Source organism: Camelina sativa, chromosome 1 (genome assembly GCF_030686135.1).
Source record: "Camelina sativa cultivar CO46 ecotype springtype chromosome 1, ASM3068613v1".
Classification (NCBI taxonomy): Eukaryota; Viridiplantae; Streptophyta; class Magnoliopsida; order Brassicales; family Brassicaceae; genus Camelina; species Camelina sativa.
This window is the reverse complement of record NC_141880.1, coordinates 15734705-15748518: the sequence shown is the minus strand read 5'-3', so window position 1 is coordinate 15748518 and position 13814 is coordinate 15734705. Positions and strand designations below refer to the sequence as shown.

The following is a 13814-nucleotide window of genomic DNA, read 5'->3' as shown; positions in this document are numbered from 1 at the left end:
GACATTTGTTTGGCCTTTGTGGCGGTCCTGTTTAGGACATTTATTTGGCCTTCGTGGCGGCCCGTGGGGCAGTGAGATGATCCTTGTGTGGTCATGGGGTATTCTAGTGAGGGGAGATATGGTTGGTAGGGCATTGTGTTTTCTTACGCGAGCCATGGGAAGGGAACCTGGTTAGGAATAGGACTCAGACGTGTTTAGAATTGTTTGCTCGCGACTCTTGGGGGACTTCGGTTCTCCTAGTACCGCCATATTCCAAGACTTTGTTGCTTGGGAGTGTGGTTGGTATATCGACTTCGGATGACGATTCGAAGGCGCGTTGTAGGGTGACGACCCGAGAGACGAATATTGGATTTCTCCTTATACATTATGGCATGCGGGTTTAGGCCCGATGAGGAGCCAACATTATGGCATGCAGACTTAGGTCTGATGAAGAGCCAATAAAAACTCAAGGTTTAGGCCTATGAGACAAGGAAAGTCCAAAAGTTGAGAGCAAATAACGCCTAGAGCGTGAGTCTATCACCTAGAGGTGACCTTTCGTATATTAGTCGGAGGAGTGCGGGCCGTGGAGTCGGTAGCACATGAGTCCTTGGTTGAGTGTTGTTCGAGATTCGAGGACAAATCTATTTTGGTGGGGGAGAATTGTAACGCCCGCGAACCAAAACTCTGCGTTTTGGGGTTGGGTGTCGATCGACACTCATGTGGTGTCGGTCGACACCACTTATTTCTGGTTCGACCAGATTGATTTAATTTTCGATTTGGACTGGTTTGGTTTAGGAAAAGCAATTGAACCGAGATATTTAAGTGGGAAAATGACCTAGGTCGTGTTTTATTTTTGTCTTGGTCGCCGTTTGTTGTTTTTGAGAGAGAAAGAGGATAAAACAGTTTCTAAGAGTTCTTGTGAGAGTTTGTGAGATTTGAAGTCATTTTTGGAGAGATCTTGCTGTGAGAGTGAAAATCCAAGGCTAGGAACATGGTGGGAAGGGTTCTGTGGTGGTATCTTCGTCCTTTGGGCTTAGATCTCTTTGTTGGCTAAGGTGAGTTCATGACCATGGCTTATCTAAGCTAAGATCTCTGTTTTTGTGATATTGTGTGTTGTTTGGTTGTTTGTTTTTGGTTGTTTGTGAGTTTTTCGTAGCTCCTGAGGCTTGGATTCGTTCCTGGGATTGTGTGAAACAAAGAAGAGAAGTTTGGAGGCGAGATTCGGAGGTTCTGCTCGAAGGAAATCACTGCTCGACAGTGGTGTCGGTCGACACCAATGTGGTGTTGGTCGACACTAACGCGAGGACGGCTCGGGAACTTAGCGAGTGTCGGTCGACACCGTTAGGGTTTCGGGGGTGTCGAGCAGGTGTCGGTCGACACCCAAGTGGTGTTGGTCGACACCAGATGTCCAGTGTCGGTCCACACCTTCTGGTATCGGTCGACACTCTTCCGACAGTAACCGGATCGTGTCGGGTCACTTGTTCATGTTCCTGATTTGTTTTATTGTTGTTGTTTGTGGCATGAGAGATCTTATTGCTTGTGTGTATAGCCCAGTAGATGGGAGGATTGCCTCACTGAGTATTTATCAAATACTCATGCATCTCAATTTGTGTTTGTGGTGCAGGTAAAGGCAAAGTGTGATCGTGGAATCAAGGCAATGAAGAGGAAGATGTTCTAGGGACTCGATTGGATGTTGTCTGGCATTGCTAGGTTGCTAGAGTTGGGTCATTAGAAACATTGCTAGGATTGCCGGTTTGGTGTTTCTTATTGTTTGACATTGAAATGGTTAGAATTGGATATTGGTTATTCTATTATGGATTATTATTGGTTATTTATTTGGTATTGTTATTCCGCTGTTATTTGTGATTGTGGTTAGGTGGCTAGTAGGTATGGGACCACTAGTCGTGTAGTTAGTAATTATTATTATTATTTATTTAAAAAAAACGGGTCAGGTCGTTTCAAAATGCTTGGCCTTCTTTTAAATTGCAGTCCCATCTTTTGAGAGCTAGTTTGGAAAAAAATTTGGATTCAGAATTGGTTTTGGAAAGCAGGACCTCAAATCTTGGAGCTCACCTAATCGCTAGGAGTTTAACAAGGCAGGATCGTCGCCAATCGTATGTAGCAACTGGTTTCTCATGTTGGTTACATCAGCTTTTTGTGGAGGATATGGCTAGAATATAAGGTTGTATTAGCTGGTTTTTGTTGGGTTGATTGTCTTTGATCTTTCGGTTATTGTAATGGGTTTTTTTCTTTCAATATATATAAAATCTTTAAGTGAAAAAAAAGACATATTACAATACTTTTAATTTTTTTAAAAGATTATTTTTATGTTCAAATTTTTCTATTTTACATTTAAGATATAGTTTTGAGAGTGTATGGTTTCATATTTAGAATTTAGGGTAATGGTCCTTTGAAACTCTAGAGATGATGTGCTAAATTTTAAAATAATACTTATTTTGGTGTTATTCAAGAATGTCTATATCTTGTAGACTTGTAGTAATAAAAATAAATAAAATAGAATATCATAAATAAAATATATATTCTATTTTTTTAAGAAATTATAAATTATTTATTATAATATTTCGTGTCATTTAAATCTATCTTGTCTTAGGGCATCTCCAACAATGCCTTCATTTTAAAGAGAGTTCATCTTCAAAATAAAGGTTTGAAGGTGATTTACTCCAATGGTACACCCTCAAATTTATTTCTAAAAAATTTTCTATTTACATTATAGTCCACAATCTTACTAATAATTTTTTATAATCACAAAACTTTCATAGATAATTATAAAATACACAATGAAAAAATATATCAAACAATATTAATAAAATACAATACCTTCTATGATAAAACAACATATAATATATATATATATATATATCAAAAATATAAAATAAAACTACATGTAAAATATAAAGTTATTCAATATAATTATTTCCATAGATATATTCAAATAATAAATTTATATAGATATATTTCAAATAATAGAATGTATATAGATCTAAATAAAACAATTGAATTTATATAGATAGATTTCAAACAATTAAACTTATTTAGACATATTTGTAAGATAGAAAAATTATAAAGACTAAAATGAAATATATATAAAATTTTAAGGGGTTGAATAATAGTGCACCCTCAAATTTGAAGGTTCACTATTCCAACCCTTAAAAATTAAAGATTTAAGGGTCTCTTGGAACTAAAAAATCCTCAAATTTTGAGGGTTTAAGGGTCTGTTGGAGTTGCTCTTATATGAATCAAGAGCTTTTTATTTATTTTGATTTTATAATGAATATAAAGTTTATATTTAATGGACTATATAGGTTACTTTGTCTTTGAATTTTAAGTTTATCAATATTAAGTAACACAAAAATATTTTTTTCATTTGCTTCTTGGTTAGTTTTTATTTTTTATTTTTTTTAGAATTCTTTTTTTCTCTCCATTTCATCTTATTCCTATCCCAAATTTTAAATGAAACTTTTTTTTATCTCCGAATTCTCACTCTTTTTGTTTCTGTTCTCGCAAGTCCTTCCCAAATTCCTATTTGTCATCTACTTTAGTCTTTTACGGACTCTTTTTTACTTTATGTGTGATGTGGTAAGGATGGTAATGAATTTAGAGCTAAATCATATACTCGTACAAATGGGAATTTGGGAAGTATTATAATTATATAAATTACTAATTTTGAAAATTAAAATTGATGTAATAATATATATATATATAATATATCAATATAAGTCAAATTATTTTAACTTATATTTTTAAATTCTTAACAATTAAAATAAAATTTTATACATTAATTAATATCACTATATACAATAATTTTTAAAAATTATATATAATTATAAAATAGGAAATATTATGGCCCCATTATTGTTAAATCATAGAGATTTTACTGTACAATGTATAAAGTAAATAATAAAAAGAAAAATTAAGGCTTGCTCGATACTCATCGCTAAGTGAGAAGTCAAAGTTTGCTTCTACGAGATTCAAGTATACAACACATGTGCATAGAGACAAAACACAGAGCCAACCAAATATGACGAAATAGAATAACAAAACACCAAAGCAAAAGATGGCGTATGCAAAGACGTACATTCCCAAAATCTTCATATCTTCTTTTACGTACACGTGTGTGTTTATATATCTCGATATGATCGAAACTGGAAGAACAACTCAGACAAAGAAAGAAAGTCCCAAGCTAGACAAGAAACCCTCTTTGTTTTGTCTGATCACATGACATATTTCAGTTCTTAAATCTTCAGAAAATTTTCCATTCTTGTTTTGCTTTCTTTTGATTTTCTATCTTCATCCCAAAACCAATAATTTTGGTTACTACAAACCAAACATGAACAGAGAGAAAATTCATATTTTGTTCTTCCCCTTCATGGCTCATGGTCACATGATTCCAGTTCTAGACATGGCCAAGCTTTTCGCAAGCAGAGGAGCCAAATCAACCCTCATCACAACTCCAATCAATGCTAAGATCTTGGAGAAACCTATTGAAGCATTCAAAGTTCAAAATCCTGACTTCGAAATCGGAATCAAGATCTTCAACTTCCCTTGTGTAGAGCTAGAATTGCCTGAAGGATGCGAGAACGGTGACTTCATCAACTCATACCAAAAATCTGACTCAGGTGACTTGTTCGTGAAGTTTATTCTCTCTACTAAGTATATGAAACATCAGTTGGAGAATTTCATTGAAACAACCAAATCAAGTGCTCTTGTGGCCGATATGTTCTTCCCTTGGGCGACAGAATCTGCTGAGAAGTTCGGTGTGCCAAGACTTGTGTTCCACGGCACGTCAGTCTTTGCCTTGTGTTGTTCGTATAACATGAGGATTCATAAGCCTCACAAGAAAGTCGCTACGAGTTCTACTCCTTTTGTAATCCCAGGTCTTCCAGGGGAGGAGATAGTAATGACAACAGACCAAGCCAATGTTGTTTTTGACGAAGAAACTCTATTTGGAAAGTTTTGGAAAGAGGTCAGGGAATCAGAGATCAGTAGTTTTGGTGTTTTGGTGAATAGCTTCTACGAGCTGGAATCTGCTTATGCTGATTTTTACAGTAGTTCTGTGGCGAAAAGAGTTTGGCATATTGGTCCGCTTTCACTATCTAACAAAGAGTTTGCCGAGAAAGCCGGAAGAGGGAAAAAGGCAACCATTGATGAGGAAGAATGCCTCAAATGGCTCGACTCTAAGACACCTGGTTCAGTAGTTTACATGTCCTTTGGCAGCCGAACTAGCTTCACCAACGAACAGCTGTTAGAGATCGCTTCCGGTCTTGAAGGCTCTGGACAAAACTTCATCTGGGTGGTTAGGAAAAATGAAAACCAAGGTCATTTTTTCATCCTCAAACATTGGTCTATATCACTATATATTTCCTTCATCAATGTTAACATGTGTTTATATTTTCCTATTGCCAAATATGCTATGATAACAATATACCATAGCAACGAGTACATTGGTTTGTGTACTTTTATATTATTTTTATAGTTCTCCTAACAGTTGGTGTTTGTGTGGTTTGGATAGGTGAAAATGATGAGTGGTTGCCTAAAGGGTTTGAGGAGAGGACTAGAGGAAAAGGGCTGATAATACGCGGATGGGCCCCGCAAGTGCTGATACTTGACCACATAGCAGTAGGAGGATTTGTGACGCATTGTGGATGGAACTCGGCTATGGAGGGCATTGCCGCAGGGCTGCCTATGGTAACTTGGCCGATGGGGGCGGAACAGTTTTACAACGAGAAGCAATTGACAAAAGTTTTGAGGATAGGAGTGAACGTGGGAGCTACCGAGTTGGTGAGAAAAGGAAAGCGAATTAGTAGAAAGGAAGTGGAGAAAGCAGTGAGGGAAGTGATAGTTGGAGAAGAGGTAGAAGAAAGGCGGATACGGGCTAAGAAGCTAGGCGAGATGGTTAAAGCAGCTGTGGAGAAAGGAGGTTCTTCTTATAATAATGTTAGCAAGTTTATGGAAGAGTTGAATGGTCTAAAGTAAAAAAGACAGAACATGCTTAATGTTGTATTGATGTGAGATTGTTTTCTTGACTTTGTGTATCTTTTGAAGTTCCTGTAATACATGAGAACATTAGCTTTAGCCATTGTTTTGTTAGAGAAAGTATGTGGTGTGTTCTCATTTACTTTTCAAGAGTTTAATGTTTTTGTGACAATCAAGAGGCCATTATTTGAGAACTTTACTCCACCAATGCTTAGAAGAGTTATTAGACCATTGAAAAAAGTGACGTACAATTAGCGTCCGAATGGTAACCACGGATTTAATAGTGCGGAGTAAAAAATTTGTTAGTGCGGTACGGTTTAACTGCGGTACGTGCGGGACAAATGTATTTGCGGGACAAGTGCGGTTATTCCAAAACAAGCGGTATAAAATAATGTTTGATTGGTGAAAAACAATTGATAGTGCGGATTTCATGTTATTTTATTATAACTAGTATAAGTATATATTTTTAATTGTCTTGTATTAACAAATATATATTTTAATTTTTAAATTTAAAATACCAAAAGTTATTTAAAATTAATTTTTAGTATACATATTTATTATTGAATCAGTTACTAGTTCAATCATAAAAAAAAGTACAAAACAGTAAAAAAAAATCATTATCAAGCTCTTTGATTTACATATCTATTCATAATATCAATCTTTAGTTCCAAATTGGTTTAACTAACAATAGTATCATAATTATATTATAACTTTTTTAAACAACATTTGAGTTATATAAGTGTCTTCCTCCATTCAAGACCTTAGAGAATAGTTTTTATGGATATGATTTAGTATTTAGAAATTATAGTTTAATTTTGAAATATAATTCCTTTTTGGAACTTTAGAGGTAATATGTTAAATTTGGAAACAAACTAATTATTCTGGTAGTATTGTGAGATTTGCCCAAAAAAAAATTGCAAACCTTAATTATCTAAATTTACTTAATCTAAAGGATTAATTACTTGCACAACTGAAAATATTTTGGTAATAAGTAATTTCTTAAAATATATATTTGATTACTTATTTTTTATTAATTACAGAAAATAAGGCCTTGAATGGTAACTATATGAAAGCAGAATTCAAGAAGTATTTTGTAAAAACTTGGTTCAGTCACCAATTACCACATTTGTATTTGATTTGCGTTATTTGAAAAAAAAAAACAAAAAAGTGGTTTGCGTTTTTTCAGGCTGGGTTTTATTAGTGGACCGCTATTGTTTTAAAAAACAGGATATTATGCAGTGTTTTTCAATTATGCACTTTGATTTAGGCAATGAACAGTAACATGTATAAGTGTTTAGGGTTTAGTAACATGTATAAGTGCGTATTTGAACATTTTTTAAAAAAATCTAATTCATGTTACCATTCGTACATTTAAAAACAAACAAAAACTACTAAAGAGAAATTGGCAACTTGATTGAAAGATAACAACAATGTTGTGGGCCTTGTGGCATAGAAAAATTAAGGCATACAAATTATTATTACCGTGACAGTTGTCTTCTACAAATTTTGTATTTAATTTAAAAATAAAGAAGAAAGGTAGCTAAGAGGGGAGCCTAGGACAGCACCATATAGACCATTGAGACAAGTGACGTCCTGCAAAATCTTACAGCTAAATTAATGAAAGAGATGATTCATTCTATAAAGCACCAAACTTTTTAATTTTATTAATTTCTTATAGAAAGAAAAAAATCATATCTTTCCAAAGTTTCTTTTTTATTATTATTACAATAACTTATTATTATGTAAGAGATTTTTGGTAAAAAATTTGTCACATGAAATCTGTACGTCTCTGAATCCTTCTCTTCTTCTCTTCCTCATCCATTGCTTATGTGCTTCTTCTTCTTCTTCGTCTTTCTCTACGTATTCTGAGAAAAGTTTTCTTTTTTTAATTTCTGTTGTAATAATCGAAACAGACTGAAACCTACAGAATCGTGCAGAGGAGAGGACACCACCACCACCATACCCACAAATTGAAACTACCAAAAGTTTTTTTTTTAAAATTTGATTTCAATTGAAACTTTTGAGGCCTATTTGATTCTCTTGGGGTATTTGCAGGTACCATTTCTCTCAATCTTATGAAAAAACTCACCTTTTTGTTTTTGTTTTGTCTCTAATTGGTGTTTGGTTGTTCAGATCGTTGTGCTTTTGGTTTGGGATTTTGATGCATTGCATTAGCTGGACGGATCGGGATTGACCCACTTAAGGTTTTCATCTCAAGATTGGAAATTTTCAACTTTGGCATTGGATTTGTAAGTAACTTGATTTTGGTTTGGTGTTGAATCAGAAAATGTGCTTCTCATGGTTCTTTTGTGAATAGGTAATTAGTATCAGAACTCCTATGGTTTTTAGTTCTCAATGCTAGCTATTGAAGAAGATTGACAATATTTATTTACTCTTTGTTGTGTCGAAAATGAGCATAGCTTGATATATAAACACTTTGTTAATCTTTTGATTGGAGTTTTATGTTGAAGAATCCATTAATGAAGTTTACAAGTTAGGCAGAAGTGGTAGTTTGCTAGTTCTCTTTAGGAGTTTCTTTATTGTTACTTTGTTAGTTGTTACTCTAATGTATATCAACTAGTTTGATGAGGTTTTGGTTCTTAGTTCCTCATTTGACATTTGTGTGAAAGTTTCTGATCTTACCTTTTTGCTGTACCATAATGCAGAAGCTATAGTTGGAGCCTGAGCGAAGCCTGAAGCTAGATAGCTGGCTGGCCTCCTATGATAGTAATGGTAAATGGGGTGCTCTTGTTTCAGTTGTGTTACTTTTTTTCTTAAGTTGTCATTTCTGGATTTCTAATGCATATTTTTTTTTCTTGTCTGCTTCCGGATTTTGTGACTCTAGGTCTCGTCAGTACCCTTGTAACTTTAGATCTATTTACTGGAAAGTCTTTGTGTTCTAGTCAAAGGTATGAATCCAATGCAAGGGCCACGGAGTAATGGTGGTTCATCTACTGAAGTGAACCAGGCAGATGGTGAATCGATTTACTGCACAGAGACCAATTTGAATAACATTCTGAATCCAGCAGACACTGGATTTCCAAACAACAGTAATCCTTCAGGACGACCAACTTATGCAAGTTCGATTTCTCATGCTGCTCAAGAACATAATTGGTGGAGGTTGGGGGAATCCAGTTCCATATCTGGACCCTCTAATCAGGTCAATTCCATTGGAATGAAGTCAAATCACCAGCTGCCTCAAGATGTTTCTCATCGCTTTATTGGCTATGGATCTGAGGGAAGGCAATTAGGTTTGAATAGTATGATGGTACATGGAGAGGTTCATGCTGGCAGTCACATCAGAAATGGGCCTTCTTTCTTGCGCGGTTCAAGCTCTAATCCTATGACACAGCATGTAGATATGAGTATGGACATGGATAGCGATAATTGTATTGCGCAGTCTTCTGGGGTAGTTAACCGTCATAATAGCTATGGAAGTTCATTAGGAAGCTCAATCCAGGCTGCTGGTGAGAGTAGCAGTGGTCCTGCTTCTTCATTTGGTGGTTGGGGTTCATCCTGCAAAAGAAAAGCTCTTGAAGGATCCCCTAGTCATTCTTTTTCTGGTGAAACTCCTAACCGCATTGTTCAGAGTGAAAATAGCGCTTCGCATAGAGGTCTTGCTCAGTATGGTGCTTCAAGTAGCTTAAGTTTGGCTACACCCTCACAAAGTTCTCCAAGTGTTACTAATCATTTTGGCCGGACAGAACAAATGTTTGGATCTGGTGGTGGAAGAGCTGTTGCAGCCAGTGCTTTTCATTCTACAAGAAACACTGACACCTTATCTAGAGCTGGTAGACGATCAAATCCCAGGCAGCCTCAGGAGTCCATAGCATTCAGCATATCACATGCTGGAACTTCTGTGCCTCCCACTGGTTCTTTGCAACAGAATTTACCATTAAACGCTCCTTTTGTAGATCCTATAGATGTGAGATCAACACCAATTACTAGTGGAAGCACTGGTGAGAATCAGACAAATATAGTCCACCTCCCTGCTTTGACCAGAAATATACACCAATTTGCTTGGGATGCTTCTTTCAGTTCCAGAGCTAGCAGTTCCTCGGGTATTGGGATGCCTGCAGAACGAGTAGAACCACAGTGGGAAACATCGAGAAGCAACCCTGAGCAGCCCTTGTTTGCACCTGCAACTGACATGAGAAATCCAGAGCATGATCTTTGGAGTTTCACACGTGGATACCCTGGTTCATCTATAGATCCTCCATTTGTTCCTCGAGCAGGACCGAGTTCAGATATTCATGTGCCACAGCCTAGTCCCTCATGGATTCCTCCTCAGAGTGCCTCACTAAATATTCCATCGAGAACATCAGAACTTTCTCCTTGGTCTTTATTTCCTAGTATTGAATCTCAATCTGCTAGTCATGGTGCCTCTCTTCCGTTATTACCCGCAGGCCCTTCTGTTCCGTCAAATGAGGTGACAGTGCCATCGAGTTCTAGTAGCCGGAGCCATCGCTCACGGCAAAGAAGATCAGGGATGTTATTGGAGAGACAAAATGAACTTCTCCACCGTCACATAGGGAGGAGTTTAGCTGCTGACAGTAACGGAAGAAATCAAATCATTTCCGAGGTATCGGCTTTATAAAATACTGGCTCTTGTATGAAAATTTGCTCGATGCTATATATGAATCTTTGTAGCATCTTTCACTATCTTTTATTATCTAATGGTTTGATAGGATAATCATTCCCACATAAGTATCATATGTTATGAATAACTGGGAGTTAAGAGTGTGCATTTTAAGGATGTTGTCATGGTTTTAGTTTGTTAAGAGTGTGCATTTTAAGGATGTTGTCATGGATTTTTTTGGTTTAGTTGGTCTTCTTTTTGTTTTAAGGGTTTCTTTTGATATATTTGTAGAATCTTAATAGGCTTGAGTACGTACCTGTTGGGTGTGAATTTATCTGGTTTTGTACGTTTTTGTGGTCTAACTTCATATAGATATAGAGTTTAAGAAAGAGATATTATAAGTTTTATAATCAAAATAATACCCTACTTTTTTTTCTAAAGACTACTATAAAAGCATTTTTTGCCAGTGAGTTTTTAATGTATGTCTCTTCTGAAAGGTATAACTTTAACTATATGAGAGCTAGAGCTAGAGCAGTTTGATGCACTCTGATATGACTTCCATATGCAAACCGTTTTGATGTCTTACGATTTGGGAATGCTTGTTTTCTGTATCTAGTTTATAAACCTCCTTAGCAACTCCTCGTGAGATTTGATAAAATGTGCGTTTGCAGTTAGTACGTTGTAGTTGGAGATGTATTTAAGTTTGACGCACTTTGATAAATAGATTAATAGTGAGTTGCTCTTATTCCTCTATTTGTTCGCAGATACGTCAGGTGTTGCACGCCATGAGAAGAGGGGAGAATTTACGTGTTGAGGTATGAACCGTATGATTTTGACACAAGTGATTTCTAACGCTCCTGCCTGTTAATATCCATTTCTTGGTATATCTGTTGTCCTGTATACCTTTTTCAAGACGCAATGTCTTTCCATGCCCTGAATAATAGTGTTTGTTTTATTACTTTTAAGCCCTTGTGTCTGACATTTTTGTAAGCTGCAGCATATCATAATTTAAAGTATTATAGGGCTCACACTATGAACAAAATTTTATGCATTTGTGGTTCCTTATCACTATTTATTTCCTTTTTAAATCATTATCACTATTGCTAATCATCCTTTTTTTTTTAATTCGACAAGGATTACATGGTGTTAGATCCACTTATCTACCAGGGTATGACTGACCTGCATGATAGGCATCGGGAAATGCGGCTTGATGTTGACAACATGTCGTATGAGGTAGTATTACTTTCTTTGACCTGTTAATGTTAATTTTCCCATTTTCCAACAACATGTGAATATGATTGTAGGAGCTATTGGCTCTTGGGGAACGCATAGGAGATGTGAGCACTGGGCTAAGTGAAGAGGTCATTTTGAAAGCAATGAAACAGCACAAACATACGTCTTCTTCTGCTGAATTGCATCAAGACATCATAGAGCCTTGCTGTATTTGTCAGGTATTTGATTAAGAATGAACTAGAAGTATTTTGACTCCCGTAACCATTTTCTCGTGTGATACTTACCCATCTTACCGACTAATTTATAAGCATAAAGTTAAAGAGTAGTTGGTGTTACTGAGCTTGCTTCCATTATTTCTCTTTACTTATGGAGTGAAATAGGATACTATAAATAACATAGGTTGGATTAGAGTGTCGGGCTGTTTGGTCTTTCGTTAGGAACCTTTTGAGCTGTTTTGTTTCATCTAATAATACTCCTCCGCAATCTGTTTTGTTACTTGAGGCTACTTTGTTTTCTATTAATTTCACTTCCTTGATATTGTTTTGATATTGTTGTCATCATAGATGATGATGTGCCATAATGAAACTAGCAGAATTAGTAGCTGAACCAATATAGTATAGAAGGGTTTGTTTATTGAGTTAGTCTCTTCTGTGTCAATTTTTATGTTGACATAGCACTAAGTCTCAACTGAAGAACTGATGTGAAAAAGCTGTTGCTGCTATTTTGACAGGAAGAGTATGTCGAAGGTGATAATCTTGGAACCTTGAAATGTGGCCATGAGTTCCACAAGGACTGTATCAAGCAATGGGTCATGATCAAGAATCTCTGCCCCATTTGTAAGACTGAGGCGTTAAAGACGCCATAGTATGTATGGATGTCTCCATCTCCATCAAGAATCTCTGCCCCATTCATCACCATTGCTACACCAAAAAAAAAAAAAAAAAAGAGATCTTAAAGTTCTGTTATATCCGTATATCTCACATGAGAATTAATTGCTATGCTTAACTCAAACTGTTCAAAGAACATTATGACAATTTCATAAATATCCATGGAGAATAGAATATCCCCATTTTTACTAGCATCCTTTGTAATGACTACTAATAGCTGATGGTTGAGGGATAACACTTGTACCAAAATTGGCAATGGAGCGGTACATAGTCTATCATAATATCTGTATCAGCTGCATCTTTGAACAACAACATTGTTGTCAAGTACAAACAAAAACATGTCTATCAGAATTGTCTTCTGCATGTTCCTTACCATCTGGCACACCAACAAGTTTCACACCGGTTCTCTGACACCCATTTCTAACCCGATGAACGCATTAATTCCCCCTACGTCGAGACGATAACCATCACACCACTTATCATATGATACAATTGAATAGCCATTCTTATGTTACTAGCCACTTCAGGACATACATAATACATCGCGCGCGGTACATGACAAGTTTTCAGTATCCTAAAGATCATGTAAATGGGAGAGATATTAAATCACTTCATCATCAACATAGTTATTGTTAATATCATGCGATTGAGAAATGCAATCATAGTAATGCAATCATAGTAATGCGAGGGAGTTGTATCTCCTCGTGCGGGCTTTCTCGCTGTTTCAACCATAGAATGCAATCTGTCATAAAACTCTCGATGTTCGACTAGCTGAGCTCTCCGAGTCTCATAAGTAAAATCACCTTAATAATTTGATAGTAAGGCCTTTTTTGTGTGTGTTGTGTAGTTTGAATGTTTTTTGGGATTTGACGGAATTGTTGATTTGATACAGATAAAGAGCTATATAGACTTAGTGTGACTAACGGATGAGATGTCTACAAATATGTCTAGCCTACTTCACTCTCTGCAACAACTAATAGTCACTGGAGCATATTAGAATGACAACTATAACTATTTATAGCGATTTGCTGAAAATTGTGACTGAGTCATCCTTATTTTCTCCCACATTGAATGATTTGATTTTTCCAACTGTGTAACAAACCCTAATTTTAATCTTCAACATGATGAAGAACTGAAAAAAC

The 13814-nt window shown here is 35.9% G+C and overlaps 2 protein-coding genes across 3 annotated transcripts; both read left to right on the top strand.

Annotated features, from left to right (window-relative positions):
• The first annotated feature begins 4056 nt into the window (after nt 1-4056).
• Nucleotides 4057-6072, top strand: LOC104792866 (UDP-glycosyltransferase 73B4). The gene is made up of 2 exons (XM_010519127.3): nt 4057-5315; nt 5510-6072. The coding sequence occupies exons 1-2, from the start codon at nt 4328-4330 to the stop codon at nt 5971-5973; spliced, it is 1452 nt and encodes a 483-aa protein (XP_010517429.1). The 5' UTR covers nt 4057-4327; the 3' UTR covers nt 5974-6072.
• A 1409-nt stretch (nt 6073-7481) lies between these two features.
• Nucleotides 7482-12863, top strand: LOC104792850 (E3 ubiquitin-protein ligase MBR1). 2 transcript variants are annotated; one of them, XM_087459669.1, is made up of 9 exons: nt 7482-7754; nt 7887-8028; nt 8107-8222; nt 8640-8706; nt 8819-10555; nt 11317-11367; nt 11687-11785; nt 11857-12003; nt 12516-12863. In XM_087459669.1, exons 5-9 carry the CDS (start codon nt 8885-8887, stop codon nt 12648-12650), a joined length of 2103 nt encoding a protein of 700 aa, XP_087315795.1. In that variant the 5' UTR covers nt 7482-7754; nt 7887-8028; nt 8107-8222; nt 8640-8706; nt 8819-8884; the 3' UTR covers nt 12651-12863. The 2 variants fall into 2 exon arrangements, with proteins under 2 accessions (XP_087315795.1, XP_087315792.1); XM_087459666.1 differs by having other exon boundaries at nt 7482-8028.
• The last annotated feature ends 951 nt before the right edge of the window (nt 12864-13814 follow it).

Excerpts from the sequence above, each read along its gene's own strand:
- LOC104792866 (XM_010519127.3), top strand. The coding sequence starts at position 4,328 with ATGAACAGAGAGAAAATTCATATTTTGTTCTTCCCCTTCATGGCTCAT. Across the intron at positions 5,316-5,509 it reads TAGGAAAAATGAAAACCAAG|GTGAAAATGATGAGTGGTTG; the intron begins GTCATTTTTTCA and ends TGGTTTGGATAG.
- LOC104792850 (XM_087459669.1), top strand. The coding sequence starts at position 8,885 with ATGAATCCAATGCAAGGGCCACGGAGTAATGGTGGTTCATCTACTGAA. Across the intron at positions 11,368-11,686 it reads GGGAGAATTTACGTGTTGAG|GATTACATGGTGTTAGATCC; the intron begins GTATGAACCGTA and ends TAATTCGACAAG. Across the intron at positions 11,786-11,856 it reads TTGACAACATGTCGTATGAG|GAGCTATTGGCTCTTGGGGA; the intron begins GTAGTATTACTT and ends ATATGATTGTAG.